The sequence below is a fragment of the Melanostigma gelatinosum genome (genome assembly GCF_949748355.1).
Source record: "Melanostigma gelatinosum genome assembly, chromosome: 15".
NCBI classification, from domain to species: domain Eukaryota; kingdom Metazoa; phylum Chordata; class Actinopteri; order Perciformes; family Zoarcidae; genus Melanostigma; species Melanostigma gelatinosum.
The window spans coordinates 9,991,227-10,006,612 of NC_136648.1; the positions used below are offsets into that span (position 1 = coordinate 9,991,227).

Below are 15,386 nucleotides of genomic sequence, written 5' to 3' on the forward strand. Positions count from 1 at the left end.
TCCACAATAGCAGCATTCTTTGCCAAGTAATCTACTTCCTTGTTCCCTTCTGTACTCAAATAAAACCCACCTCACTTCCTGCTTTGTGACCGTGACAGAGAATTGTTTTTGTTGCTGCCGTTTACATTCCTTGTGATGCAAATTGAAAAATGCACTACAGTAAGGTACTGTAGTTTTTGTTCGTTTTTTTGCATGCGTTTGTGTTGAACATGGGCTACAACTGAATTCCGTAGCACATCCCTGTGTTGCATAATGACAATAAATGATCCTTGAATATAGACGAGGCTGTAATGGAAGATAATTGGTCGAATTTAGGCAACATGAGATTATGTTAATTAACATAAAATACATTTGACTTCCGGTAATCTCACCAGGAGACGGTAGATGCAAATCACTATCTAGAACAAATAACTGTTGTAAAGGTTTTTATTTTCTAAATCAGACACAAAACATCAGACCACGTGCATTTTTACAGTTGTTCAGCACAGTTGTTTCAGTTGTTTCTAACACATTCTGATGAGAAATAGATCTGCACACACGTAGATTTAATTGGTTCTGCTTAGTTTATGAGCATCAATTTCCCCATCAAACAGACACCAAACTGTTGTATCACATATCAACAATTTAACAGATTTATGTCCATGTTTGTGCCTGGCAGCAAATATTTACAATCTACAGATGGTGCAGCCTGACAGGACACAGTCATGTGATCTTTTGCCTGAATGTGGTGATCCTCAACTCAACAAGTCATTAAATAAGGCCACCGTTCTGAGCTGCATTCAGAAAACCCTTTGTCTAGATGCGATAGGTCTGGTTGATGTTCTGAAAACGGCAAGTCTGAATGCTGATAAGGCAAACAATCATAGAAATATAATATTCTTTACTGTTTCTAACCAAACAATATTTTACAACTATGTAAGCAGAGTTAAAGTTAACACATTGTACATTTGAATGAGGACGAGTCAGGTGTTCATTTCCTGTATCTTCCCAGGTGCTCTCGGGCGATAATGAGTCTTTGGATTTGAGCTGTGCCCTCGTAGATCTACGAAGGACATACAAAAAAAAATCAAGAAAATTAAGTTTTGACCACATCTCTGTTAGCAGAGATCAGGTGCACGACATCACCACCCACCTGGTAGATCTTGGCGTCTCTCATCAGCTTCTCCACCGGGTATTCGCTGTTGAAGCCGTTGCCTCCGAATACCTGAACGGCATCAGAGGCCACCTGATTGGCGATGTCTCCAGCGAATGCTTTGGCGATGGAGGCGTAGTAGGTGTTTTTGCGGCCCTGGTCCACTTCCCAGGCTGAGCGCTGGTACGCCATCCTGGCCAGCTCCACCTTCATGGCCATCTCAGCCAGGAGGAAGGCCACGGCCTGGTGCTGTGAAACAGGAAGACGCACTTAAAAACACGTGACTCGTCACCAGTGATGACAGTTACAGTAATGACAGTATTGCCACTGTACAACCTACAGTCAACTCTGTAATTCAGTGAACTCATAGCGGGGTACACCAGCATATAAAAGGCTGTGAGGGAACACGTGTTTTTCTGCTGATAAAAGAAATAAGCAAACAAACCTAGGGCTGGGCGATAAATCGATTTAATCGATTAATTCGAATGTGTGCTTTAAGGCGATGTGTTTTATTGAAAATCGAGAAAATCGCCCCCACTCCTCCCCCCGTTGGGTTCCCGTAGTTGAGTGCGCGCGCATTGTTTACAAACGAAAACAATGGCGGCCAGCAGTGAAGCTCTCGTTCTTAAGAGAGGGAAGAATGTGTCTTCGGTGGTCTGGAAATGGTTCGGGTTCATGTCATCTGACACCGAACAAACAGCACCACGATGTAAGGTCTGTCTAAAAGCTATTGCTACAAAATCAAGCAGCACAACAAATTTAATGCAGCACCTCAAACAGAGGCATGCCGCCGAGTGGGAGAAGCGTTGCGCCCTGAGCAGGGAGCAGGACCGCGGGAGCACAAGCGATGCCGTCTTCCTGGCAAAAAATATTTAGAAAAAACATGCACTACTGTTTAATACTGTTGGTTATGTTGTGAATGCACTTGATTTTGTTTACATGCACTTATTTACTGTGCAAAATATGTTATGTTGATGTTAGATCAGATGTTGCACTTTTGAAAATGTGAATGTTAAAGGGTCACATACATTTTATTTCATGCTGTGTTTGTATCAGTGTATTCAGTTAGAAAAGCTTAGTGTAAAAAGTTACATTTGCACAGTTGTTTACAATGGAAGGCTACTATTTAATGCCATTTAATGTTATGTTTAATTTAATTTTATATTTAAATGATTCAGGGAAACAAAAGAGTGACCAAATACTTTTTGTATACTACAGGCACCTTTCTACAATGTTCAGGTTTTGTTTGCACTTTATTTTTATCAACCTACGAGGGAAAATCATCACAAAATAAAATAAAAAAATGTTTTCAACAGCTTCTGTCATCTGCAAAAATTTGTGGGGGAAAAAATCGATTTAAATCGTGAATCGGATTTTTTGTAAAAAAATCGGAGATTTTTTTTTTAGGCCATATCGCCCAGCCCTAAACAAACCTCAGCAATAGCTACGCCAAAGGTCTTCCTCTGTAGTGCGTAATTGGTAGCTTCTTCAAGGGCCCTCTGTGCCAGGCCTGTTGCTCCTGCTGCCACCTGCAGTGCATTAATTACATTAGTAACATCACAGACACAAATCTTCAACGGTGACCAATACAATTAATCATGGGCGTTTCATTTGCAACGTTTAAAAGTCTGAAATAGTTTGGTTGTAGCAATAGAACATCAGATATTGGGAGATGTAGGGAAAATGCCCTTTAATTTGGTGACGTCAGATGCGATGTAAAGGCGCACTAGGCGTATTTTACAGATTTTTTATGGAAAAAAAATGGGCGCACATCAGTTTAAACTCATTTTCACATGTCAACACACATCCAAAAGGTTGCCTTGTCTGCTGCTAGAAGACACTGTTGACTAAAGTTTATCCTTATTTTATAGTTAGCCATCTTAGGATAAGATACATGGTGTTACAGATGGAAGACTTACCGGTGGCCTGGTGCTGTCAAAAGCACCCATGGCAATCTTGAAGCCAGATCCCTCTCCAATCAGGACGTTTTCCTTCGGTATCCTCACATCCTCAAAGGTGATGCCTCTGGTATCAGAGCACCTCTGGCCCATGTTCATCTCCTACGAGCACAAAATAAACATGTTATCTAGTGGTGCACACATCAGAGGTCATTATTGGACAACCCTGACTGGAAAGCAGCATCCCACACAGTTTCCCCATCAATTCTATCTCATAATGATTTATACAGCACTAATCTGAAAGTAGAGTGTTTATAATGCACTCTGTGTTGTTGGAATCTCGTGGATAGGTGACTTTTTACTTATCAATTGTGAAATGGCAGCTATCTATACTGTTACCTACACACATTTTATTATTGCAGCTGTTGGGAGCACACATGTAATAACATGTGTAACGACATACATACGCTTACGAAACTACAGTCCCACCTTTGTTACAATGTTTCTAACCTCCAAGAACAATACTGATCTTAATACTAAACCTCTTGATGTGTTAGAGGACAAAACTATTTAGCCTCATCGTACCTTTCTTCCGATTAGAATTCCTGGAGTGTCGGCATCCACAATGAAGCCAGTAAAAGCCTTGCCGGTTGAACATTTAGGATCTGCGTTAGTGCGAGCCAGGAGGAAGTACCTAGGAACATAAAAGAGGTTCAGATAACCTTCAGCGCAACGAACAGATGTTTATGTATTCATTTCCTTTATGAATATGTAGATACACAAACTCAGTGTGCAGTTTATTAGGTACACCTGGCTAAAACTAATGCAGTCTAATACAAAAGTCCTGCATTCTTCCTTCATGAAGGTTATCAGGTGAATTTCACACATAACCGAGTATGTATTGTGAGAGTACAATAAGAGAAATGGTAGTGAGTAGCTGAGTACACACCAGTTCGCTTTCCCGCCATTGGTGATCCACATCTTCTGCCCGTTAACAACGTACTCGTCGCCCATCTTCACAGCTCGGGTCTTGAGGCCGGCCACATCAGAGCCCGCCCCCGGCTCCGTCACGCAGTAGGCCTGCCGAAAATAGTCGTTGACTCATGTGAATAATCAATTCCTCTACTAGTGACTGCAGCGCTACTATTTAACACGTCATGATGCAAATAACTGGATTTCAAACACCAAGTACGCATGCTAGGGAAGTAAAACATCATATGTATACAACACATTAAGCCTATTACAACGTACAGTACTGGTCTTGGTGGCATTAAACTTGTAATGCAGTCTTTGGTAAAAGAATTAGATGAAAGTAAACAAGATCATTAAGATATACTCGAGTAAAGTACCTCCTTGAGTAAATGTGCTCATTGTTCATTTCCACCATTTATTAAATACTTACACACATAAGAGGCTCCTCAGTCATCCTGCCCAGGTATTTAGCCTTCTGTGCCTCACTGCCAGCTAAAATAACAGGCATTTGCTATGTGGGAGAAACAAAAATAACTTATTAACTGAGCTACAACCACTGTTATTGATCACTGTTATGCCTGATGCACATGCTGGAAATATTGACTGTAGAAAATGATATCTATAATCCTCAGTAGACACGGTGCTATTAACCCCAATGCATGACCCCGTGTAATGAAATAACATGGTCAGTGAGCAACCTTAAAAAGACAGTCCTCCCTGACTCAATGGAAATCTAAGATGCTTTGAACACTACTGCATAGCAGCAGCAGCATGCACAGCACAGGTTTGATGGAGCACGTTATGTTTGATCCCAACAAGTGACTTTAATCGTACCGTATACACTGTGACATTTGTGGATTAAAAAACAGCCACATTATAAAAGACTCAACACAGATGAGTGGACCTATAATTTGCAAATGTGTGCTTCCTTTGCATGGGGAATCAGCAGGGGGGGGGGGGAAATAATTTCCCCCACATCACTAAAGAAATATCGAACAATGGGGATAGTTTTGAGACATTCACCACAGACACCTCTATGAAGTGATGGATCTCCAAGAATTTGCCTCATTTTTAGGATACATGGATGATTGGGCTAAACAAGTAGTCTACATACGTACAGTCAGCTTTCGTTACAGCTTGTTCACATCTATTGTCTATCAGCCAAAGAACTGCACTGTGGCTCAAACACACCCGCGCTGAATATGGGACAGCAGGTAGAGTCGTAGAAAATATTGTTCTGCAAGTTTATGCTTGATGCTAAATTACTCTAATTGAATATTTACTTGCGAATGTTTTATTGCACTTACAGTAACGAGCACAGATGACGGCAAATTGAGTAAAATGTTACCGTAGTACCGATAATAGCGCCGAACTTTAAAAGAAAAAAAGAAAAAAAGGTCCAATTAAGAACGGGGTTTCTGGAGGCATCACTCGTGGTGGACATCTTAAAATACTTAATTTTTCTTTAGAAACTTGTGAAAAGCAAATGAAACGCTAGCAACCCTGATAGACGACAACTTACTCCCAGAGAGTTGGCCTCAATGGCAGTCTGGACTCCGGTGCAGCCATACGCCAACTCTTCTGTGACGAGGCAGTTATCAAAGATTGACAAGCCCAGTCCACCTGAATACAAACACACAAACATCACAGGGTTTTAATTAAGACTAAGGCTGTGATGCAATTTCACACAGCAAATTCTAAATATATGTATTACGTGTGGCTATTGTTTAAGTCATCATCTATGAACTAAATTGATGCGAGACTAGATGTTTCAGGATCTGCGTGGCCCCCCACAAAGGGGGCACACAGGACGGCGTTGTGCGAAAGTTTAATATTTTCCATGTTGAAAAAGACAACGAGCAAGAATGTAACATACCATAGTCCTGAGGAATGTGACTGTTCATCAGACCAAGCTCCCATGCTTTCTTGATGATGGGCATAGGATACTGCAAAATGACGTATACATGATGTTTAAGAGTTACGCGAACTTTTTGTTTTGTCTGAGATGCAATTTAGGGAGAAATTGTCATCATAGCAACAGGCTAAGAGGTAAGAAAACATTTTATAAACCCTCTAAAAGAAAGAAAAAGGAGATTTAAAAAATAAACATTGAAAAGCTATGTAATACTGAACTTTTCTTATGACCTATTGGGGAGATTGAGGCATATGCACACATCACTAACTGATAAAGACAGAAAATGCGTAGTACGATAACATTTCAAAGCCTTTATGTCAGTAAACTTATCAAGTCAAGCTGTATTTCAGAAAGCATTATACACTAACTGCCACCTAATCTGTGTGCTAGACTCACTTCACCACTCCTGTCATAAGCAGCTGCAACAGGGACGATCTCTTCACGAGCAAACTTCCTCGCCAGCTGTTGGATCTCCTTTTGCTCATCAGTCAGCTCTGTTGGGCCAAGCAGCAGCAAGAACATGATAAGCAACTTCACCACACAGGAACACTTTTTTTTCCCCAAACTCTATTTCAAATAGACCCGAAGTTTCATTACATGGTGTCAGATCGCATGTGAAGTGAAGCATACCACGTGACTGACGACGTCTGACGCTGCATTTAGTCAGTTTGACAGTTTTGAAAGTTTAGCAGCTGAACTATGTTACAATGACAAGAAAAGAATGTCACTGAGAAATATGGCACACGAGAAAGACATAACCTGATACCAAGTAATAATGTAATTAAAGTAATATGCTAATTCTATCACATTGCAACTCACTAGTCAAATCAAGTTCATATTTTCCAAAGTTACAGTCTTTTAGTACAAAATTCCCTCAAGGAAAATAAAGTACATATACTTATGAATACAAATAGTCTTTGTTGGGTTAAATCCCCTAACTGTGGAAGATACTGATATGCCCTTAATTTGTCTGTGACTGCTGAAGCAGCTGCATGAACTTGAGTTTATTTTTGCACAGAATGAGGACAGTGCAGGCTCGCTTGAGGAAGGGATCTATTCACAGACAGGAGGAACGATTACAGCGACCAATCATTATTTAGTTGTAGATATGGGTAAGTGAGCATTGTTTTAAAGCAGGTATGACTAAATGTGAAGGTATCCTTTGAAATTATGGAAAGGTTCCTACATCCTATACTCACCAAATGAGTAGCCAGTGGCTGCTGGTTGGCCTGAGTGAGACGATTCAGTGCCGGCAGCAGCAGAACTGGATCTCTGCAGCCGGATCCCAGACCGCACACCGGCTTTGAACACCTGGGCATGGAGAGAGAAACAAGCAACACACTCATTTAAACACCTCATTTTACTGTTTAAGTAAGAAGTTAGTAAAACATTAGCTAGCTCCAGTTTGCATCTTTGATGCATCACAATTGCCATTTCAACGACAAGGTCTTTCACCAGTGCATTGAACTGCTTTGGGGCTTTAAGATTTTTAAGGCAGCCAGTTTCACATTTCCGTAATTTCAGCGAAACACTTTGCTTGTTGTAATGTTAGCTATGTGAGGCACATACGTTACTTTATGTGTATTATGATAAAGACGGTGTGAACACAATGTTATGGAAAGCTAACGGCTGTGACGTAACGTTAGTTAGCTAGCAAAACCTTCACTAGATTGACTCGAGAAATGTAGCTAGCTGTAATGTAAAAATGTAGGCCAGGGGGACGAAAACCATTCAATAACTAAAACTATGAATATATAGTGGTGAGTTGAAGCTATTTTAACAATACGTACCTTATTGAAGAGCATTGTTAAGTATCGCTACTGCACCAGCCGTCTACACCGATTTAAACGAGACCTTTGTCCTATATAGGTATGTGCGCCTGTCAACCAATCACAGCAGCGGGATTGATCACGTGTTGTTCCTCGTCATGCGGAAAATGACTTTTCCCCCAGATAGCCTCACCTTACATGATCGTTACCTAACAAAGCATTTTAAATATAATAACTCATGTAAATGTTGATCTATTCGCTTAGGTCTCTCACATATGCAATGCATTCTAGTATTTAACTGAAAAGTGGTTAAACTGACACATGTATTGTGACTTTATACTTCTTTTATTAATGGGGTGTGTCACACTATCTGTCTGTTTACCGGTTTTGCTCCGATCACCGACGGCTGATGACCTGAATTTGTTCCACTGCAGGTGTAATATGGCCACTGTCACACAGATATGACCCACTGATTGACTGACGATTTGAATTAAATAGCACCAACCAACTAAGATTATACATTTTAGAAAATATTTTGGTACACTATGCTGATCATTTCTGTATTTTATAAAATGTCATGGTATAACTCATTTCGAGCTTACTGCTTTTACTAAGTCAAAGATCTAAATACTTTAACGACTGATTATCTGTCAAGTATATTTTTCTTCCAGTATAAGTGACCCTGCAGTGTTCTGGCTCAGCCTCCGTATCGTTTATCCCCACAGCCATCTGTGTACTATTGAATTTAAGAAAGATCAGTAATTGCATGCTGGTGAACTTTGCTTTGTTCACCATCATGTGGTGATCTGAATATTACATTTTTATTTTTCAGGAGGTGTCATGTCCCCAAGCCCTGCTAATTTAGATGAAAAACATATTCTTCTTCCCGCAATACTTTTGTGTTACCTCGCAACACTTTTCGTCTTCCATTCCTTCTCGGCCGTATTATTCTGGATGGTGTTTACATCACACCTCAGGTCTGTGTTAGTGAGGCTGACTAACAGGTCAGTCCACCGTGCAGCTTTGGGACTCACAAAGGAGATCAGGGTAGCAAAGAGCAGCTACACTGAAAAGTTGGAAAACGGGTTAGTTAAGATACAACGTAAAGATACCCGGGGTTTGTTGAACGAGAAATAAAATGTGTTAGTTGTTGGATGTTACAACAGGATCAGGTAATATTCGTTTTTTTATTAAACCAAACAATTCCATGAACTTTGTTCTCTTTTTGTTCAAAGTAGTCATATGCAGCAACTCTCAAATGGCGGTTTATATACGACATAAGCATGTAACGTTTTACAGTACACTCCAGTTCAAGAACGTCTCCATGAAAGCAGCTGCAAATATCTTGAGAAAAAAGGCAGAATCAGCGAACTGTATCACAACTATAATACAGTTGGCGGATTGCTTTAATAATCAGCTAAATGTATAATCTGAGTTATTACTGACGTTTGAATGAGTAAGCAGACTAAGATACGCAACACTGTACATCATACTTTTCTATAGTCTGGAATCTGGAGACCATTTATGAAGTGAATCAGATCATTTTTAACAGACAAACAGGTGTATATTGTTTTGGTTCGGCGTTGTCTGTTTAAATGTGTGTTCTGAGGGATAAGTACTAAGGTACTCTTATTTGTATGAAGTAAATATATTCTGCTGTTGAGCCACTGGCAACTAAGTACCATATACGTTTCAGTATTTCTATTCAATAAACTATTTTAACCTTTACTGCAATACATTAAAGGCTAGATGTTACATATATATTTTTAATTAAACTTGAGATATGGGAAATTTATAATCCTTGCCTCTAAAATGGCAATTTTGTACATTGATCTTTTTAAATGTGCATGCTTTCCTACTTTGCAATGAAACTCTATATTCCTCTGACTGAACTAAATTTGATCAATTTAAATGTCCCACTGATAGACATAACTGACATGTGTATTTATTCTTCCAGGATAGGTGACCCTGCATTCTTCTGGCTCAGCCCCACAGCCATCTGTGTAATACTGAATTTAACAAAGACCAGTAATTGCATGTATTGGTTCTTGGCATTTGTCACAATCAAGCGGTAATCTGAATATTAAAATGTTTATTTTTCATGAGGTGTCACTTCCTCAAGCCTCGCTAATTAGATTAAAAACACATTGCATTATTGCCATGTGGCCAAGCATAGAAATAGAGTTTCACATCACCAATAAACAGAAAGTAAAGCAGTGGCAGCAGACAGTTTGGGGTGTTTGGATTTTATTGAAGTATCAAACAGCTGTACATCTATTTGCCTTTCTTGGCCTTGATCTTCCTCAGGTAGAACTCAAGCTCTTTTCCCTCCAGGATGTAGCCGTCTGCCCTGCCACACTGGCCGGGTCTGGAGGCGATGCAAGCTGCAGGAGGGAAGCGGGGAATATAGTCAGTGATGGAGGCAGATAAACCGTATCAAAACATAGAGGAAACACCCTGCTGTAGCATCAGCTGTTCAACTCTACACATGGAGGCATTCCAGTATAAGTACAGGCATCTATCAGCCACATGCCTAGCTTAAAGGCAACAGCTGTAAGGGGAAAGTTCTACCATTTAATTTCTTAAACTTTAACACCCAGATAGGTGCGGTGAATTAACACTGCAGCAGATGTCCACGTAGGTAACAGGTCTTTCTCAGAGTCATCATTATCATCACTTTCATTCAGTAGCAGAACTGGACAGTTATCTTCATGGAAAGACGTGCACCACATCAGACAGCACTTTTAACAGATGCCATGTAAAGAAAATGCCTTTTACAGTTATTTTGTGACCCTGGTTGCATGTAGAATTTTCAGTCTAAATAAGTAAACAACCCCAGACTAGGAGAGTTACTCCACAGGATCAGATAAGTACAATTACACATCCCTAAAAAAAAAGTATGCATTTCCCAGGACAAGAGAAATATTGCATTTAAATTTTCACCCAAAATCTGAAATGTTTAACTCAAACAAAAAATATTTTCACATATATTACAAGACTTGTGACGAAAGCTTTTGAGTCTTGCGCCTTAATGAAATGAATTCGCATTTGACCTGAAATTTGAATTATTCAACCAAAAGCCGGAGGCAAAAAAAACCCTAAAGAGCCAATTACATTTCTGTGAAATTAACTACTGGTAGACGAAGCCATACACGGTGATGTTGAGACTTACCAAGCAGCTTTCCCTGCTGGAACTGCTCCTCCAAGAGGGTGCTGATCTTGGCTGTCTTTTTACGCTCATCGTACTTCTTCTGGGTCCTCTTTGACCTTTTCTTGTTCAGGACCTCTTCCTCCTCAGGGGTCTATAGAAGACGGGGGAATAAAGTTCATTGGATTTAAGTTTACACTTCTCCTGCCGAGCAACACTAGTTGATTTACAATAAATGTAACACTGCAGAGAAAGGCAGTGTAGAGAATGGTTAACTCGGCAGCAGATGTCCATGTAGGCAACAGGTCTTTCTCAGAGTCATCATTATCACCACTTTCATTCAGTAGCAGAACTGGACAAAGTTATCTTCATGGAAAGACATTCACCAGGTCAGACAGCACTATATAATCTAACCTTTTCTGTTATATCATATCAAAAAAAGTTAACGTATTCATACATTAGGAGTCCACTAGTAATCACCCACAAAAAGGTGTCTTTTACACAAAGAACAAACTCCACACAAAGTTGGTATGTGGTGAGACTGGTATTACAGGCCCCTTTTATCAAACCTAGCGATTATACAAAGTCAAATAAGGGCACCGTGCAACTACAGATTCTCACTGGGGCAATAAATAAGACCACAATTCTCAAATGTAAGCATCTCTTGAGCATTGAGCTCTAGTAGTACGAGAGGAAGTGTCATCTTTGTGTAGATCAGACAAAAAGATGCATTCTCCAATGTATTGGCACAAAGGTCACGTGTTGAAGTTATATTTCTCACAACTGAATAAAAACAAGATTTATGAGACAACATTTTTTACACATACCAGCTTAGCTCCCTTTTTGCGTCCCAGCGGAGTGGCAAAGTGGGCCTCATACCACTGCCTGTAGGGTATGCTGTCGACGAGCACGATGCAGTTCTTCACCAGGGTCTTGGTTCTGACCAGCTCGTTGTTGGAGGCATTGTAGACAACATCAATGATTCTGGTCTTGCGTGTGCAGCCTGCGTACACAAACAAAAGCCATTAGCAACAGCAAATTCTCCCCCATTTTGGTTAACGAATAACATTAACTAGATCTTTAAAAGCGCGACAGGTCTTTCTCAGGTGTCTCGTTATCACCATTTTCATTCAGTAGCAGAACTGGACAAAAGTTATCTTCATGGAAAGACGTACAGCACTTTTAACAGATGCCATGTAAAGAAAATGCCTTTTATTGCAATTATTGTAGCATTTGAAATAAACTTACACTCTGAGCCCCATGAGAAGTTCCCAACATCCAGCCTCAGAGCACGGTACTTCTTGTTTCCACCACGGACCCTCACCGTGTGGATGCGACGAGGTCCAATCTACATAAATACAGTATTTTAGTGTTGGTGCAATTTGTATGCTTATGGATTCAGGTTATCCATGTGTAGAGATTGAATTCTCATGGCTCATGGAAAACAGTACTAGGCACATATATTGAAGCGTGTCAGTGTAACTATGACGAGTCCTAACATTGGCATGTCTAGAACTTTGAACCAAAACGGCTCAAAAAGACATACCTAAGGTCGTTTTTTCATCACCCACGCGTAACATCAGATCAATTTAGAGCAAGTAAACACTGGCTTATACATACTTTTGTGTTTGCTGCAGGGCGTCCAAGCTCATACTTCCTTTTCTTGTGGTAGGGCTTGCGTTTACCGCCGGTCTTGCGGCGTTTATGCCAGTTATCCCTTGAGATACCTTAATTATTAAACAAGAGCAAAAAACAAGTGTTAGATCATTGGACAACTCACAGGAAAACTCAGCACAAAATTATGATCAATGCTTGAGCAATCAGTTCTCCAAGGTGTAGGTTATCCGCAATTGTAATTATGGATTCCATGAGTTTCATCATATCGCTCAAGCAAAGGTCCCTTCTCATCTTAATGGTGCCTGCATATCTGTTAATTGAATAAGATCATGGTGAACTAGGTTTAGGATAATTTAAACAAAATATTCCATAGTGTGAGGTTCTACGGAACGACCATGTGATGCACGTAGTGATTTAAACTCTGCCCAGACACAAGTTAGAACAGAAATGTCGGGCCCTTACAATCACACGACACGATGGCCTTTTAAGAAATAACATACAACTCGTGTTCCCAAGATGCGCCTTTGTTAACTTCACGTTAGTTATCATTGTTACACAAGTTATGTTAAATGTGTCCACACTTCATTTTCAAGAAAGTATTATTCTCAGGTTCACTAAGAGTTTCAGCTTAGCAGCGTGACATGTTCACCACCATCATCCTTCTAACTAGCTAATGCTAACATTAACGTTGCCTCTCCACTAGCATGGCGGAGAACTAAACAATACTTTTGAACGGCAGAAATAAAACAACGCGGAATCAGGCTTACATATTATAATACCCCACAAACGGCAAACGGTGCCGTTTTCTATTAAACTAGAGCCCCAGAAGCTAACTCCATGGACAACGAGTGCAGCCATCTTGGAGCATTTCGCACATCCATAAGCGATTACTTCATTAAAATACAACAAACTGACTGTAGACAGCTAAGTTAAAGATACATCTCTTCAAATAACGTTTAGCGACAATATAGCAAACCATTAAAGAAATATTCCTTCGATAAACCATCAGATGGACAAGGATTCTCCCTCCGACCCGAGCATGAAAACACGTACCCATTCTCAGGCGCCGGCTAGAAAGAGGGATCGCAAAGGCTCATGGGGAAGCTTGAAGCAAGTTGTTCTCGCGAGAATTCACGTCGAAGCGAACGGTATTCTCGAGGGTGAGTTTTTTTCGTTATACATTCACGGGTTTTGTTGGACACAGATTATACAGTAGTACCTCTGAATTAATTGACGATAAATGCAGTAGAATAAGTACTGAGTAATATAACGGTATAGCAAGTCTACTTGTATAAAAGTACTGAAGTATTAGCATCAAAATATACTTAAAGTGGAAAAGTAAAAGTAGCCTACTCACTATGCAGAATGGTCAATTCTAAAATAATAAATATTAAATTGATTGATTATATTTATTCATAAATTAATGTGTACTACTATTTCAGCTGGTAAATGTGGTGCTAAATTTATTTAATGTATAAACTGTGATATTACTATGTCTAATCTACGATATGATATTCCATCATATTTTATTTGTTAATTATATTTTGTATTAATAATCTAAAACTGACAGTAGAAAATTACAATATTTGCCAACATTTGCCATGTAGTGGACTAGAAGTACAAAGTAGCGTAAAATGGAATTACAGAAGTGAAATACAAATAGATAGATAGATAGATAGATAGATAGATAGATAGATAGATAGATAGATAGATAGATAGATAGATAGATAGATAGATAGATAGATAGATAGATAGATAGATAGATAGATAGACTTTATTTCAGACTCGGGGTCCATACAGACAGATAGATAAAAAATGACCAAGATATTTTACTTCACTACAGACATCAAGATTATTGTCAGACAATTTGAAGTCAGGGAAGTTTAGACACTTGTCCTCTTTAGTTGGACAGATCAGGATAGCACTCTTACTGGCGTTGTATTTGATGTCATATTCCACACCATACACAGTACATATAGTGAGGAGCTGCTGAAGACCAGCGCTAGATGGACTAAAGATCACCAGATCATCTGCATACATGATGTGATACACCAGAGTATTTCCAATCATGCACCCAGTAGTACAGGCTTTCAGTTGCTTGGACAGATCATCAATATACAGATTAAACAGAACTTGTCTGACACCATTGCGAACCCCAAATGGGGCTGACACACTTTTACCCCATTTTACTTGCATACTCTGGTGCGCATACCAGTAAGCCAGAATTCTCACTATGTATGTGGGGACACCTCTTTGGCTCAGTTTAAAAAATAATTTACTATGATTAACACGATCAAAAGCTTTGGAGGCATCAATAAAACACATAAGAAGTGATGAGTTTTGACCTCTGTATTTGTTTACAATGTCCTTTAAGGCATATATACACAAGTCAGTGCCATGTTTGGCTTTGAAGCCGAACTGGTTATCTGTGGAGGTGATGAAGTCCTGTATTCTGTCCAGCAGAATTCTTTCCAGGACTTTTGACAGGACGCTGGCCAAAGCAATGGGCCTGTAATTCTCTAGGCTACATACTTTACCAGCTTTGTTTTTAATGACTGGCACTAAGAGAACAGACAGCATTGAGTCTGGTAACAAGTCGTGAATCATGAAGCCAGTAAAACAAATAGCGAGGAGAGGAGCTAACCTCGGACCAGCATATTTAAGGTGTTCAGCAGTAATATGGTCTAAGCCACTTGCTGTGCCTTCAGACAGTTTGTTGATAGCTTGGTGCACCTCATATGATGTAATTACCATTGACTCATTACTCTCAGAACTGTCCACGCTGTACAAATCACTTTTGATGCAGTTAAATAAGGTGCTATAATGCTGTCGCCATAACTCAGCAATGTTGTCTGTTCCTGAAATTCCATCTACAGTGCATGGTAAAGATGTTTTACAGTTAAGAGCTCTCACTTCTTTCCAAAAATCAACTACG

The 15,386-nt window shown here is 39.7% G+C and overlaps 2 protein-coding genes across 2 annotated transcripts; both read right to left on the bottom strand.

Moving 5' to 3' along the window:
- Positions 1 to 408: 408 nt before the first annotated feature.
- Positions 409 to 7,799, bottom strand: LOC306789551 (medium-chain specific acyl-CoA dehydrogenase, mitochondrial-like). The gene is made up of 12 exons (XM_079285558.1): positions 7,708 to 7,799; positions 7,117 to 7,228; positions 6,314 to 6,411; positions 5,879 to 5,948; positions 5,525 to 5,625; positions 4,433 to 4,513; positions 3,980 to 4,110; positions 3,616 to 3,724; positions 3,052 to 3,192; positions 2,566 to 2,661; positions 1,133 to 1,381; positions 409 to 1,042 (listed from the first exon to the last, which is right to left on the bottom strand). The coding sequence occupies exons 1-12, from the start codon at positions 7,720 to 7,722 to the stop codon at positions 971 to 973; spliced, it is 1,275 nt and encodes a 424-aa protein (XP_079141684.1). The 5' UTR covers positions 7,723 to 7,799; the 3' UTR covers positions 409 to 970.
- A 2,117-nt stretch (positions 7,800 to 9,916) lies between these two features.
- Positions 9,917 to 13,555, bottom strand: rps8a (ribosomal protein S8a). Its single transcript, XM_079285504.1, has 6 exons — positions 13,505 to 13,555; positions 12,455 to 12,561; positions 12,083 to 12,182; positions 11,662 to 11,837; positions 10,859 to 10,988; positions 9,917 to 10,070 (listed from the first exon to the last, which is right to left on the bottom strand). The coding sequence occupies exons 1-6, from the start codon at positions 13,506 to 13,508 to the stop codon at positions 9,961 to 9,963; spliced, it is 627 nt and encodes a 208-aa protein (XP_079141630.1). The 5' UTR covers positions 13,509 to 13,555; the 3' UTR covers positions 9,917 to 9,960.
- Positions 13,556 to 15,386: the final 1,831 nt, after the last annotated feature.